The sequence below is a fragment of the Salmo salar genome, chromosome ssa16, assembly GCF_905237065.1.
Source record: "Salmo salar chromosome ssa16, Ssal_v3.1, whole genome shotgun sequence".
NCBI lineage: Eukaryota > Metazoa > Chordata > Actinopteri > Salmoniformes > Salmonidae > Salmo > Salmo salar.
Window position 1 is genome coordinate 3,821,466 of NC_059457.1, and position 15,707 is coordinate 3,837,172.

Here is a 15,707-nt window from a genome sequence, read left to right on the forward strand (position 1 = left end):
CCTCCAGAAAGTATTCATACCCCTTGACTTATTCCACATTTTGTTGTGTTACAGCCTGAATTCAAAATGGATTACATAGATATTTTATCTACACACAATACCCCATAATAACAAAGTGAAAATATGTTTTTAAACAGTTTAGCAAATTTATTGAAAATGAAATACAGAAATATCTCAAATCTATTTTACCCATTTAGAATTGAAGCTGTAACCCAACAAAATGTGGAATAAGTCAAGGGGTATGAATCATTTCTGAAGGCAATGGGGGGGGGGGTTACATACCACAGAGCCAAAAAGTTAAATGTAGTATGTATGCTTTGCATGTGTAATTAAAAAAATGATTTAAATTTTTTGCTTTTTTTTTAAACACTCAAAAAGATGATTTTAGCAGGTGAGCCAACTATGAAATTAAATTAATTTGTATATTGTGCCCCCCCATGTGTGCTGCAGTTACTAACCGATTCAGGGGATGTCGGGAGCAGGATGGTGTTCTCCAGCTTGGGGAACGGCTGCTGGATGTTGAGGAGCATGCTCGACTCCAGCAAACTAGTTGATCTGCAAACAACACTTCAATTCTACCTTCTAATCACAGAGAGATCTCGAAGGTTGCGTTTACACAGGCAGCCTTATTCTGATATTTTGCCCAATTAATGGCAAAAGAGCTGATCGGTCAAAAGACCAGTTAGTGGAAAAAGATCAGAATTGGGCTGCCTGTATAAACGCAGCCAAATGGCTATACAGTCATTCCGTTTACCCTAACCATCTTCTTCAATTACACTTATCTGGAAAAAAGGTTGAAAGCTAGCCTATATTGGATGCGTTTAGACAGGCACCAAGTCTTTTGACCAATCACATCAGATCTGTTCACATCAGATCTTTTTCAGAGCTCATCTGATTAGTCAAAAGACCAATTAATGAAAAAAAATATCAGAACTGGGCTGCCTGTAAACTCAGCCAATGTTGAGCTTCCACCATATTGTTTTCACCTGTGAAGTATTTTCCAATCAGTGCAGATGAATTGGCGGTCCAATTATAAACGATTGAGACTGCTGAAACAGTGGTTAGTCTTCTCAGATACTCAAGTGGCCACTCTAACAACAAAAATAAATGTCTTTAAAAAAAATGGAGGGTAGTCGGGAGGGCAGATACGCGTGAACAGGAACAACTCCGATATAAAGTGGCTTTTTCCCCCGAAGTTGCCAGGTTGTCACGTGTCCTACTTATATCAGTGCAACCTAAGCATTACAGAACTTCTATTTGATCAAATAAGCCACACGTAGCAAATAAGTAATTATATTTTTTGTTAACCAAATTCAACCCTCTTACTAACCTTCATACAAAACTCCCTGCTCGGTGAGTGGGAAAAAATTAAAAAGCCATCTGCTGGCGAAGACAGATTTTGGGACCAGTTATCCCTCTCGCTTCGCCTCTTTCTCTCTGAGTGGACTCTATGGACTGATTTCTACATGGGAACACAGGTGTGTCCACTCCAGCCAATCAGTAACATCAATTAATGAATTAGGGCTCACACACACTGGTAACGCATCCTACACAGAGCTTACGGTGGAGTATGTACCCTGTGCCTTTTGAGGCTGTGTTTGCAGGCGTTTGGTGTGACCTCATGCGCCTATATTCCACCACTCCAAACCAACTTCCCCAATGAAATACATAGAGTTGGTTTTATAATTTTATGTTGCGTTGCTCAATGTGATGGGGCCCTTAAGCCAGCTGCAGTACCTGGCTGTCTCCTTGTAGTACCTGGCGGTTTCCTTGTCGGTGACGAAGGTGGGCGTGGCAGCCAGAGGACTACACAGGTTCTTCCTGATGTAGATCTTCTCCGTAGACGCAGCACAATTGATAGACTTCTCTCTGGATACCTCCACCGGCTTCCTCTCACACTGAACGGCTGAGAGAGAAGAAGAGAACAGTTAACTTTAATCCGCCATGCTTATGTGCATTTTGTGATCGACTACATTGCAGTCGGACTACACAGAACCAGTGATTTACAAATCACCTTCCATCCCAAATAACTACTCATTATGGCTGTGTTTACACAGGCAGCTAAATTCAGATCTTTCGTCAATTCATTTGCATATTTGATATTTTCCTAATGTGTAAACAGCAAAAAACACATGGAATCTGATCTTTTGATTTACAATTCATACCACCTCCATATGGCTGCGTTTACACAGGCAGCTCAATTCTGATCTTTTGCCCAATTATTGGCAAAACATCTGATTGGTCAAAATTGGGCTGCCTGTGTAAAAATAGTCTAAAGCTTTGTTCACACTGCAGGCCATAATGCTCAAATAAGTTTTGTTTTTCAAATCAATTTTGGAATACTGACTGTCCAAACAGCAAGTTACAAGTGACCAAATAGGATGTGGGTGTGTTCAGACAGCAGTCATTTGCTGACATGTCTACGCTGGTTGTCATAGCAACAACGGATGTGTGCGCAGTGGTGTAGGCTGATTGGTGGTGGTGCTCGTGCTTCCTATCACTCAGAAGTTATGGATCAAGCTAAGGTGACAACAATGCCAGTCATGGACATTTCCCAGTTGCTTTGAATGTTAAAAATCATAGTGTAAGAACGCTTTTAAAGTTTCAAAGGATAAGATGATCCAACTTTCAAAACAAGTCCTTTTTGGCTAGCCACAGCAGTCAACTAGCTAGCTAGGTAGGCCCAGCTGTTTAGCTTTCTAGCACATTCACTAATTTGTTTGTAAACAATTAACACCCTAGTTAACTACCACATGTTTTTGTCAAAACTGTCAACAGCGTAGCTAGGAAGCAATGAGATATGCCAAATAAATCAGATTTCACTGTTCAGACAAGTCGCGTGGCCAGGAATCTGATTTGTATCCGATTTCAAACCACCTACAAATGTGGTTTGAAATGTGGCTTGAAATATCTAATTCTATGTGCTTTTTGGCTGTTCAGACCGCAGGAAAAATAACAGATTTTAATCAGATATAGAAAATAAATGTTTTGAGTCACTTCAAACTGCCAATGTGAACAAGGCTTTAGTAGATCTGAATCCTGATACAAAAGCGTTCCTCCATATGCGACCTCTGCCTGAACGCTCAGATCGAAATATAATTGCTCGGAAGTGTCTTTTTTGCACGACATGCCTTTATCATGACAACCATCCCAAAATCTAAAAGTGACAGGAATTTATCATTGCATCTGTGTGCTACTATGTTGACAGTCAAAAAGAAATATTGGAATATATAAATTAAATGATTCGGGTACTTAGAGTGGCTGTGTAAACAGCCTTTATGTGATCAATACCTCCACTTTGCTCAAACGGATCCCCTCAAACATACTGACTAGTAAGCAACACAGGGCATTGTGGAACATTGCAGATGCTGACAAACTGACACCATTTCTTAAATGACATGTTAGAGAAGCATGTTTGTTTAACATTATATACCTATGTGAACGTCAGTAAGTGATTGGGGCAGATACTCACAGTCCTGTTTCATTCCCAGGATCATGCAGCGCTGAAGTCTGCAGTACTGGCAGCGGTTCCTGTGGTGCTTGTTGATGACACACTCTCCGGACCCCCTGCATGTATAAACCAGGTTCTTCCTGATGCTGCGCTTGAAGAAACCCTTACAGCCCTCACAGCTCACTGCCCCATAGTGACGACCTGGGCAAGGAGAGGGGGGGGGGGGATGACGACGACGGGGTCAGTCACACAATGAGAAGAGAGGGTTCAAGAAGGGTCAGACCAGTTCAAGTGCATTTCATTCCTACCTGAGGCCTTGTCTCCACACACCACACAGTACTCCACCACGGGCTTGGAAAGGGCCTGGTCTGACCCTTCCGTCACAAACTGGAAATACAACGCACACAAAAAGCAAAAGAGGCATTCATAACAGATGTCAAAGATACAAAGATCTAGGGGCCTGTTTCCCTCACAGATTAAGCATAGTACTGGACTAAATGGACTGTCAATGCTTGCATATAGAGCGCTGTCTAATATGAATTTGAGAGGGGTTACATTTCCCTAACCCCATCCCTCAGCTGTATACCAAAACAAATGGCGGGCGGCTGTTTTGCTGAAAAACTCAGAGATCGTAGCTTTAATCTGTGCTAGGGGAACCAGAATTTTGTGGATAGCAATATTCTGAATAGAAGGTAGTAAGAGACTAGAATATTGGTGGTGCAGGCCGAGGCCTCTACCTGGATCTGCTGGCCAGCCAGGTCAGGGGAGGCAAACAGCAGCTGGTTGACCCCTGAACCGTCAGGGGCCGCCAGGATCACCTTGCCAGGGGACGAGGCCTCTTGTTTGGCTAGGATTACCTTGCCTGCCGTGGAGTAGTCTGCGTTAGCCAGGATAAACTGCTGCTTCCCACCAGAACCCTGCTCCAATGCAGTGACGATCTGGATCTTCTGGCCCGTGGACTGGTCTGTCACAATCTGGAAGGAAAGGAGAATAATCAAGTCAACTTAAATGAGAATAACAGAAATACTTCAGCCAAATTATGTTGGGTTAGTATACTGTCTGAAGCCAATATGCTCCATTTGGTGTAATCAAATGCTGACGAACAGTATTCTGTTAATAGTGTCCTGTCCCATACCTTTCCACTGGAATCTAACCCTGATGCTGTACGTTCTGCTATTGTCTAACCTTGAAGTCATATGAAGGTACTAGGTCATGCGGATGTTGACTAATAATAGCCTTGACCAATAGTTTAGGGGTAAGGGATAACCTGAGACGTGGAGGTCACAGCCATGTCTCAGGGCAGGAAATGGCCTGTCCGTTACATTACCTGGATACGGTGTCCCATCATGCCACCATCAGCTGACACCAGCTGAATCCTCTGAGTCTGTCCGTCCATGACGCTGATTCTGCTTCCTTCTGCTGCTGCTCACATCAAAGCCCCAGGAGGCACATCAAACTGTGTAGGAAGGAAGGAATGTTTCACAGTTACTGGGTATGCATTGAAAATCGATGATAAACATATTTGCAGCTGAACAAGTTCTCAGAGATGTGTAGCAAATGGGCTTATTAATATCATAGCAAAACATGAAAGAAAAACTTTTTTTCTCTGAAATAGACACAATATATTTAGTACTAGGCCATGAGGATTGGCCAGTAACAGGTCTATACAATGAGAGGACAAACATAGGCCTACATTCTTACATACCATAATTATGGACGTCAAATGTTCAGGCTGCTGCACAGACACTATGGAGGCTCTAGTTTAGAGCGCCCGGTAAAATATTGTTTGAGAGCATTTTTAAACTATCGAAATGGTTAAATTAGTGAGAAAAACATGTCATTGTTGCAATGGTTTGTGATTGGGCAACATATACTTTCATCTTAATTGACATGTTGAATTATTTTGCCCAAAAACGTATTTTAGATTGCGCTAATTTCCCTAATGTGGACAGTTTGTGTTACTACCTTACACAAACTTGCATTTTCACTCAATAAAATTTTGTGGAATGACATCCTATTTTACTTCAGATTGGTTAGAATAAAAGTTTAGTCATCAAGATAACGTAAGATCGATACTTAAAAAAATATCAATATCTTTGGTGTTGTACCGTTGATTTTGTCACACGCTGGGGTGCACAGGACTTACATGCTGACCAAACCGGCCACGTAGCGTACACGAATGTTGCAAAATAAATGTTATTCAATCATTTCATCCAAACTGCTCACGCGCGTAGGACTGTGACGGTCATGAAATTGTCAGCCTGTAATTGTCAAGCTAATAATAACTGCTGGTCTCACGGTGACTTACCTTTAATTAACAAACATGTTAAGCAGCTCTTGGCTTCCACACAAAAGCTACAAGCCACTGATGCAGACCTTTTGAACATCTACATTTTAAAAAGTCTAATAAATCCATGTAATATAGCCTATACCATCACAATAAATCCATTATTTATTTTAGACAGGTCTAAAGAAACATGATATGAAGAAAATGTAGTCCATTTCAGAAGAACAGAATAGCATACTGTGAGTTGCGCTTATGTTAGGCCCTGACCTGGCTATGCCATATGGCTGTGGGCTACAGTAGATACAAATCCCCTTTGTGTGGCCGTAATGCCCCCTAAAAAAAATCCATGCCTTTTGCAGTGAAAGTGGCCGTTGTGCCCTTGGGCTGAATATAATAATTATAATTCCCTTAGCCCGGCTGCCAATCACCGTGCTCCCAAGCACCTCTTAGATATCTCAATTTTGATTAGCCAATGCCCGTCACGTGATCGGGTCCTTCTCACAGGCATCTCAGTTCCAAAGTAGGCTACAAGTGAAGACAGACACATCAGGGACGCAACTGCGTGCGTCCTTCTTATCGAATTCCGAGGTGCATATTGAAGATGTTAGAACTGTCCACATTTACTTTGTCAGCCAACAAGACGAGTAGGCCTAACGAACAGCAAAAGCAGTAGCCTAGTGGTTAGAGCGTTGGACTTGTAACCGAAAGGTTGCAAGATTGAATCCCCGAAATCTGTTCTTCTGCCCCTGAACAAGGCAGTTAACCCACTGTTCCTAGGCCGTCATTGAAAATAAGAATTTGTTCTAAACTGACTTGCCACGGTTAAATAAAGGTACATTTAAAAAAAAAATCTACTGTCCCCCATAGTACAAAAGTTGACCTACTCTATTGGTCAACTTGTCTTTCTATGCAAGAAATAAATACTCCAAACATACTCTGGGACAGTTGTGGGATGCGATCGATCCCAAAATACAACCACTCGCATCAAAACAACTTTAAAAGCAATGAGGCTAACAAACAGATCAGAACGTTTAGCTTAATGTTGATAAACTATTAGGCCATTTCTTCACATTATAAGAGCAGCAATGCGCACACGGCAGTACACACTTTTCTTAAAAGTGACCGCAAATGCGATTATGCATGTAATGCTTTATTATAAAGGTGAATTTGCGGTAAAAATGATCTTCCCCAAATTGCATGCCAGTTAGGCTCTACACCAGTTGTAAAGCAAATAAAATGTGCTTAATTTTAAAGAAGTTATTTGGCCACTTTAGTTGTGACACAAACCTTATTAGCATATAGGTCTATGGGCTAGGCTACATGAGGTGTGCGACTATGATTGGGAAAAGTTGTAAAAAAAAAGGCATGCGCTGTTTCTTGCCTTTCTGCACACACTGGGCATCATTCACAACTGATAGGCTAATATTGTCACCCATCAGACTATTCTTAACTTCAAATCAAACTTTATTTGTCACATGCGCCGAATACAACAACTGTAGACTTTACCGTGAAAAATGCTTACTTACAAGCCCTTAAGCCCTTAACCAACAGTGCAGTTCAAGAAGAGTATTTATTTAATATTCAAGAAAAATACTTTCCAAGCAGACTAAAATAAAAAGTAATAACAATAACGAGGCTATATACCAGTATACCAGGGGCACCAGTACCGAGTCAATGTGCAGGGGTATTCAATGTAAATTGTCCGGTGGTGATTTCATTTATTGTTCAGCAGTCTTGTGGCTTGGGGGGTAGAAGCTGTTGAGGAGCCTTTTGGTCATAGACTTGGAGCTCCGGTACCGCTTGCTGTGCGGTAGCAGAGAAAACAGTCTATAACGTCGGTGACTGGAATCTCTGACAATTTTATGGGCCCCAGTGATGTGCTGGGCCGTTCGCACTACTCACTGTAGCGCCTTATGGGCAGATGCCGAGCAGTTGCCATACTAGGCGATGATGCAACCGGTCAGGATGCTCTCGATGGTGCAGCTGTAGAAACTTTTGAAGATCTGGGGACCCATGCCAAATCTTTTCAGTCTCTTGAGGGGGAAAAGTTTTTGTCATGCCCTCTTCATGACTGTTTTGTGATGTTTGGACCACGATAGTTCGTTGGTGGACACCAAGGAACTTTAAACTCTCGACCCGCTGCACTACAGTCCCGTCCTTATAAGTGGATTTTTGGGGCCTGTTCGGCCCGCCTTTTCCTGTAGTCTACGATCAGCTCCTTTGTCTTGATCACACTGAGGAAGAGGTTGTTGTCCTGGTACCACACTGCCAGTTCTCTGACCTCCTCCCTACAGGCCATCTCATCGTTGTCGGTGATCACTGACACTGTTGTGTCATTAGCAAACTTAATGATGGTGTTGGAGTCGAGTTTGGCCACACAGTCGTGGGTGAACAGGGAATACAGGAGGGGACTAAGTACACACCCCTGAGGGGCCCCTGTGTTAACCTGTTAGGGCTAGGGGGCAGTATTGACACGGCCGGATAAAAAAACGTACCCGATTTAATCTGGTTACTACTCCTGCCCAGTAACTAGAATATGCATATAATTATTGGCTTTGGATAGAAAACACCCTAAAGTTTCTAAAACTGTTTGAATGGTGTCTGTGAGTATAACAGAACTCAAATGGCAGGCCAAAACCTGAGAAGATTCCATGCAGGAAGTGGCCTGTCTGACAAGTTGTGTTTCATCTTGGTTCTTTTTATTGAAGACTGAGGATCTTTGCTCTAACGTGACACTTCCTACGGCTCCCATAGGCTCTCAGAGCCCGGGAAAAAGCTGAACGATATCGAGGCAGCCTCTGGCTGAAACACATTATCGCTTTTGGCAAGTGGACGATCAGAGTACTATGGGCTTAGGCGCGTGCCCGAGGCGACCCCATGCTTTATTTTCTTTCGTCTGTTTACCTAAACGCAGATTCCCGGTCGGAATATTATCGCTTTTTTGAGAAAAAATGGCATAAAAATGTATTTTAAACAGCGGTTGACATGCTTCGAAGTACGGTAATGGAATATTTAGATTTTTTTTGGTCACGAATTGCGCCATGCTCGTCACCCTTATGTACCCTTTCGGATAGTGTCTTGAACGCACGAACAAAATGCCGCTGTTTGGATATAACTATGGATTATTTTGAACCAAACCAACATTTGTTATTGAAGTAGAAGTCCTGGGAGTGCATTCTGATGAAGACAGCAAAGGTAATAACATTTTTCTTATAGTAAATCTGACTTTGGTGAGTGCTAAACTTGCTGGGTGTCTAAATAGCTAGCCCTGTGATGCCGGGCTATCTACTGAGAATATTGCAAAATGTGCTTTCACCGAAAAGCTATTTTAAAATCGGACATATCGAGTGCATAGAGGAGTTCTGTATCTATAATTCTTTAAATAATTGTTATGCTTTTTGTGAACGTTTATCGTGAGTAATTTAGTAAATTCACCGGCAGTGTTCGGTAGGAATGCTAGTCACATGCTAATGTAAAAAGCTGGTTTTTGATATAAATATGAACTTGATTGAACAAAACATGCATGTATTGTATAACATAATGTCCTAGGGTTGTCATCTGATGAAGATCATCAAAGGTTAGTGCTGCATTTAGCTGTGGTTTGGGTTTATGTGACATTATATGCTAGCTTGAAAAATGGGTGTCTGATTATTTCTGGCTGGGTACTCTGCTGACATAATCTAATGTTTTGTTTTCGTTGTAAAGCCTTTTTGAAATCGGACAGTGTGGTTAGATTAACGAGAGTCTTGTCTTTAAAATGGTGTAAAATAGTCATATGTTTGAAAAATTGAAGTTTTTGCATTTGAGGTTTTTGAATAACGCGCCACGGGATTACACTGGCTGTTACGTAGGTGGGACGATTTGGTGCCACCTACCCTTGAGAGGTTAAGGATCAGCGTGGCAGACGTGTTGTTGCCTACTCTTACCACCTGGGGCAGCCCGTCAGGAAGTCCAGGATCCAGTTGCAGAGGGAGGTGTTTAGTCCCAGAGTTCTTAGCTTAGTGATGAGCTTCATGGGCACTATGGTGTTGAACGCTGAGCTGTAATCAATGAACAGCATTCTCACATAGGTGTTCCTTTTGTCCAGGTGAGAAAGGGCAGTGTGGAGTGCGATTGAGATTGAGTCATCTGTGGATCTGTTGGGGCGGTATGCGAATTGGAGTGGGTCTAGGGTGTCCAGGAGAATGGTGTTGATCTGAGCCATGACCAGCCTTTCAAAGCACTTCATGGCTACCAACGTGAGTGCCACGGGGCTAGTAATCATTTAGACAGGTTACCTTCGCTTCCTTGGGCACAGGGACTATGGTGGTCTGCATGAAACATGTAGGTATTACAGACTCGGTCAGGGAGAGGTTGAAAATGTCAGTGAAGACACTTGCCAGTTGGTCCGCGCATGCTTTGAGTACACGTCCTGGTAATCCGTCTGGCCCAGCGGCTTTGTGAATGTTGACCTGTTTAAAGGTTTCGTTCACATCGTCTACCGAGGGCGTTATCACACAGTCATCCAGAACAGCTGGTGCTCTCGTTCATGCTTCAGTGTTGCTTGCCTCGAAGCGAGCATAAAAGGCATTTAGCTCGTCTGGTAGGCTCGCGTCACTGGGCAGCTTGCGTCTGGGCTTCCCTTTGTAGTCCGTAATAGTTTTCAAGCCCTGCCAGATGCAACAAGCATCAGAGCTTGTCTTTACATATACTAAATAATATATGTGTGAAATTAGTTAACATTTGCATTGCTTTCAGAGTGATTAGCGGGACAATAGAGTGCTGAGGACCAGGCAGTTAGCAAGTTTTGTAGGCTGCTAATGAGCATCAAAGCTTGAGCATGTGGAATTCGACTGCAGTCATGACTCTTGACCGCTAGTGTGGCGGTAATAGGGTCACTGTAACAGCCCTATACACGTGTGAACAGTCGCCTGAGTAGCCAGTCTCTATAGCCAGGTTCTATTTTAGACGCTTGATGTGCTGCAAGTCCTGCCTCTCCCATCGACTCATTGGTTTTTACAAGCATCCTAATGTCAAATTGAAAGATGGTGATTGAAAGATGAACAAGATCCACACACTACAGTTGGTGGCAGTAATGCACCTTAAAGTTGGTTGCCAACTTTGGTGCAGTGGGATAATGCCCAGTGAACTAGTGCGAAAGATGCTATTGGAGTGCGTACCAAGAGAGACCTGAAGGTTTTCCACCGTGACGGGAGTAAAACAGAGTTGAGTTTGGGGTTATTTTTCTGTATGGATATGTTCCATATGCACAAAAAGCTTATTTCTCTCAAATGTTGTGCACAAATTTGTTTCCGTCACGTTTAGTGAGCATTTCTCATTTGCCAAGATAATCAATCCACCTGAGAGGTGTAGCATTTTGAGAAGCTGATTAAACAGCATTATCATTACACAGGTGCACCTTGTGCTGGGGAAAATAAAGCCACTCTAAAATGTGTAGTTTTGTCACAACACAATGCCACAGATGTCTCAAGTTTTGAGGGACTGTGCAAGTGGCATGCTGACTGCAGGAATGTCCACCAAGAGCTGTTGCCAGAGAATTTAATATTCATTCCTTTACCATAAGCTGCCTCCAACATCGTTTTAGAGAATTTGGCAGTATGTCCAACCGGCCTCACAACCGCAGACCATGTGTATGGCATTGTGTGGGAGAGCAGTTTACTGATGCCAACATTTTGAACAGAGTGCCCCATGGTGGGGTTATGGAATGGGCAGGCATAAGCTACGGACAACAAACACAATTGCATTTTATCAATGACAATTGATATGAACAGAGATACTGTGACGAGATCCTGAGGCCTATTTTTGTGCAATTCATCCGCCTCCATCACCTCATGTTTCAGTATGATAATGTCGCAAGGATCTGTACACAATTCCTGGAAGCTGAAAATGTCCCAGTTCTTCCATGGCCTGCATACCATTGAGCCAGTTTGGTGCTCTGGATCGACGTGTACACCAGTGTGTTCCAGTTCTCGCCAATATCCAGCAACTTCGCACAGCCATTGAAGAGGAGTGGGACAACATTCTACAGGCCACAATCAACAGTCTGATGAACTCTAAGGGAAGAAAATGGGTCGCGCTGCATGAGGAAAATGGTGGTCAGATAGATACTGAGTGGTTTTCTGATCCACACCCCTACCTATTTTTTAAAGGTATCTCTGACCAACAGATGCATATCAGTCATGTGAAATCCATAGATGAGGGCCTAATGAATTTATTTCAATTGACTGATTTCCTTATATGAACTGTAACTCAGTAAAATCTTAATTGTTGCAGTAAAAATTTTGTTCAGTATAGATAAGCCTCCTAAAGGTCTCCTCTAAACAACCATGTAGATGTTATTCCAAGTTTCCGTGTGGCCTTTGAATAGTGTTAGTTTAAACTGTGCTACACCCCAAACATTTGCCCCCTGTCCTATTGATTTCAACCTCATATCAATGGATTAATATCGATGAATTAACAAAAGAAGTGTTGCGTTACACTTAGCCTACCGCGTTGGCGACCCACTTTAATAAAAAAAGCGAAATTACAAAATGTAGATGACTGTGTTCTGAAGGTTGTCCTCTAACCAGTTGATGTAAAAAAAAAAATCTCCAGTTTCCGTATGTTTTTTTAAAAGTTGTGGTAGTTTCAACAGCACATATCTGAGTGATTTATTGCCACTTGTCAAAACTGGGTTTTTGGTGTATGTGCAGTTAATAAGGTGCTCGTTTTAAATAAAACAAATACAAGTAATATTGTTACTATTGTGTCACATGTGTAGATTGATATTCTGAAAACTAATCATGAAATCTGTTTCTGTATATTGGTCATAGATTTGGACACAAACTGCGTTTTGACATTAGGATATTTATCAAAATGTCTTGTCAACTTAAATTTTAGATCTATACATTGAACTTTCAACATTCATTTCCAATGGCATTCTACTTAATCCGGTAAAACGAGTCCAAAAACCTGCTGCGATTTATTTTGATCATAACATAAATCACCAAATCGGGTTTGCCCTGCCAACAACAATAACGAACGTTACATTTGTTAGTGAATATGGGTCAGTTTTACCAGCTAGCAAGCAATATGTTTTTGAAATGCCTGCCCAGGTCCCACTGGCGGTTCTAGACCATTTCAACTGGGGGGGCCAAGCTGGGGCCAGTTGTACTATTAGAGGGGCCAGTTACATTAGACGTTATTGTTGTCATCGTTTTCTTCACTGCATTGCAGGTATTAGCAGGCAAAAGACCATGTTCATAATCATTAGTGTTCCGCGTTGCCACTCTCTAATAACGGATGAAAAAAAGAACGATAGCAAAAATGTGTTATGTAAAAATTATTTCATACTCCACATTTAGGGGGGCCACAAGGGAGTCCAAAATGTTTGTCACAGGGGAACTGCCCCCCCCCCCCCCTCCCCCTCCTGAACCGCCCCTGCCAGGTCGTTAATTGCTACTAACGTGAGAAAACAGGAGGGTTAGTCAATGTAGTACAGACTCATTTTGTTTTGACTTAACTTCGTGAGAGTAACGACGTTAGGGGTTGATCAACTCGGAATGTGCATGCTAGCTGACTAGCTAACTATGGGGCACACCGTGGTAGAATTGCACGGCCTAGCATGCTTGTTATCTGCAATTGTGGCCGTCTTCACCAAGCTGAGAAATATCACACAAAATGTAGTTAGTTAACTAGCCTTACATTAATATCGACGGTTGTAAGTACAACATAAACACGCACTGGTCTAGTAGCTAACTATTTCAAATCGATACGGAAGATAAAGGTATTTCTTTTCCTGTAGGTGAAAGGTCAACATTGAAGGGTTAAAGCACGCTAGGGTTCAAGGCCCATACAAAAACGCAGCCAGCGAGTGGCGGGACTTCGCGGTTGACAACAAGGAATAAGAACACACAAATGTAACGTTAGCTAGCAATTGAAAATCAATTTAGAACCGTTTCAAATTGTTGTTGGTCCAATACATACGAACATTTACCTAGGTGTTCATATTTAAACATCAGCTCCGGAAATCGAACCAATTTTCTTCGCGCTAGGTAATTTTAGTTAGCATTCTCGTACAGGATTCACATCTAGCCCGCTTGCTAGCATACACGTTTCATCTAATAACTGGCACACGAATATCGATTTGTTTGAGTTAGCTAACTACACTCTGTCGTTTAGTGCCAAATAACACCGAGTATCCGTATGGTTTTGATATCTCATTACTTGCCGGTTTTGGTGCACTCTTGGTCCGGAATCATTAGCAGAGTCTACGAACTAGCAACGTTAGCTAACGGCAGCTTCCCCTCGGGCTGCTGGCTTGGCAAATGTATTCTTCATTATGTGATGCATGACGTGTTTTTTCATGGCAGCTTTCGCGCACAATCCAGTTGTCTTACCTGCTCTGCTTGTTGTACGCTGTTGTATAGGTAATAATTTAATGTTATTTTTCTGTCTTTTGCTCCTGCTCCAGGCAGGGTCAGAGTTCGTGACCTTTTTCCTGAAAACACGTTGTGGTGCTTCTGCGCATTAGCTCAAACACCCGGGCATCGCGAGTCGGAAGGCGTGCAAAATGTAGCCTGTTCTCTTGAATATCACAACTGAAGGCTTTTAAAACAAAGTTGTGGCTTTTCCGTGATCCTCATGACTTTCTGTTTTGAGTCCTGGTGTATCCTCGGTTCAACCCTGTCATTCGAGTTTTGCAATTAATGACAATGTAGCTAATGCCGTAGTGTGTCCGCTGTTACACAATTACTTGTGATATTACTTCATCCCCTGCTGTTGGTCAACTGTGTTTAAAGTAACTGTCAAGTGTTTCCAGGTTTATGGCCAATAATTAACTACAATATGATTGATTTAGTTTTCCTGGAATTAAGTATATTTTAAAAAAACAAACAGCTTTTCTATGTTCGAATGGTGTGGGCGTATACCAGTCTTTAAAACGTTCACGCAAGTAGACCGCTGATTGGCCAGCTCCTCAGGAGGAAATGGCAATCATTTTTGAAACGGTTTGTTTGAGGTGGGTTTTGGAGAAGAAAAAAACGTTTCTCAAATGTGTTCTTTGGCCACAAATACGAGTATAGGATGAGACAACAATTATTTGGATATGAATATGAACTTTTAAACTTTATTTTATATATTTTATTTAACCTTTAACTAGGCAAGTCCGTTAAGAACAAATTCATATTTACAATGAGGGCCTAACCCGGACAACGCTGGGCCAATTGTGCGCCGTCTTATGGGACCCCCAATCACAGCTGGTTGTGACACAGCCTGGAATCGAACCAGGGTCTGTAGAAATGCAGTGCCTTAGACCGCTGTGCCACGTGGGAGCCCTCATAGTCTGTTTTCAAAATACCACTCTATATACCCCTCAAAAGAGGCAAAGTAAGTAATGTCAAACTGTGTAGAATTGCAGGAAATGAGTTTAAAATGTTAAATTCCAGGAGAGGACCCCCTGCCTACTCTTTTTCCCAGCCAATACCACAATTTTGCCCTTGGCTCAAAGTAATGGGCAATCAATCATAACATACATTATTCAGACCTGCAGACCTACTAATCACTTATTAGGGGTTCACAGAAAAGCTGTGAAAGCTATTTTTATTCTATGAATAATTTTTCCTTGACTTAATAAATAATTCAAGCATGGATTGGCAACTTTTCAGATTTGGCACACAGACTAGAGACCATGAGTAACTTGGTCAAAATAATGGCACAGATTGGCCTATAAGGGGTGCTGTTGTACGCGGTCTCACTTCAATCAAATCAAATTTATTTTTATATAGCCCTTTGTACATCAGCTGATATCTCAAAGTGCTGTACAGAAACCCAGCCTAAAACCCCAAACAGCAAGCAAAGCATGTGAAAGAAGCACGGTGGCTAGGAAAAACTCCCTAGGAAAAACTCCCTAGAAAGGCCAAAAACCTAGGAAGAAACCTAGAGAGGAACCAGGCTATGAGGGGTGGCCAGTCCTCTTCTGGCTGTGCAGGG

General features: G+C 42.2%; 1 protein-coding gene across 7 annotated transcripts in view; it reads right to left on the reverse strand.

Moving 5' to 3' along the window:
• LOC106573053 (nuclear receptor subfamily 2 group C member 1-A) overlaps positions 1–14,592 on the reverse strand; it is a 32,144-nt gene extending 17,552 nt beyond the window's left edge. The window contains exons 1-7 of one of the 7 annotated variants that reach the window (XM_014147696.2): positions 14,117–14,592; positions 4,779–4,907; positions 4,189–4,425; positions 3,760–3,838; positions 3,473–3,652; positions 1,759–1,906; positions 459–555 (exon numbers count right to left, since the gene is read on the reverse strand). In XM_014147696.2, the coding sequence (XP_014003171.1) occupies positions 459–555; positions 1,759–1,906; positions 3,473–3,652; positions 3,760–3,838; positions 4,189–4,425; positions 4,779–4,847 (810 nt within the window). In that variant the 5' untranslated portion in view covers positions 4,848–4,907; positions 14,117–14,592. The other 6 variants (XM_014147693.2, XM_014147697.2, XM_014147699.2 and 3 more) reach the window with 6 other exon arrangements.
• Between the last annotated feature and the right edge of the window lie 1,115 nt (positions 14,593–15,707).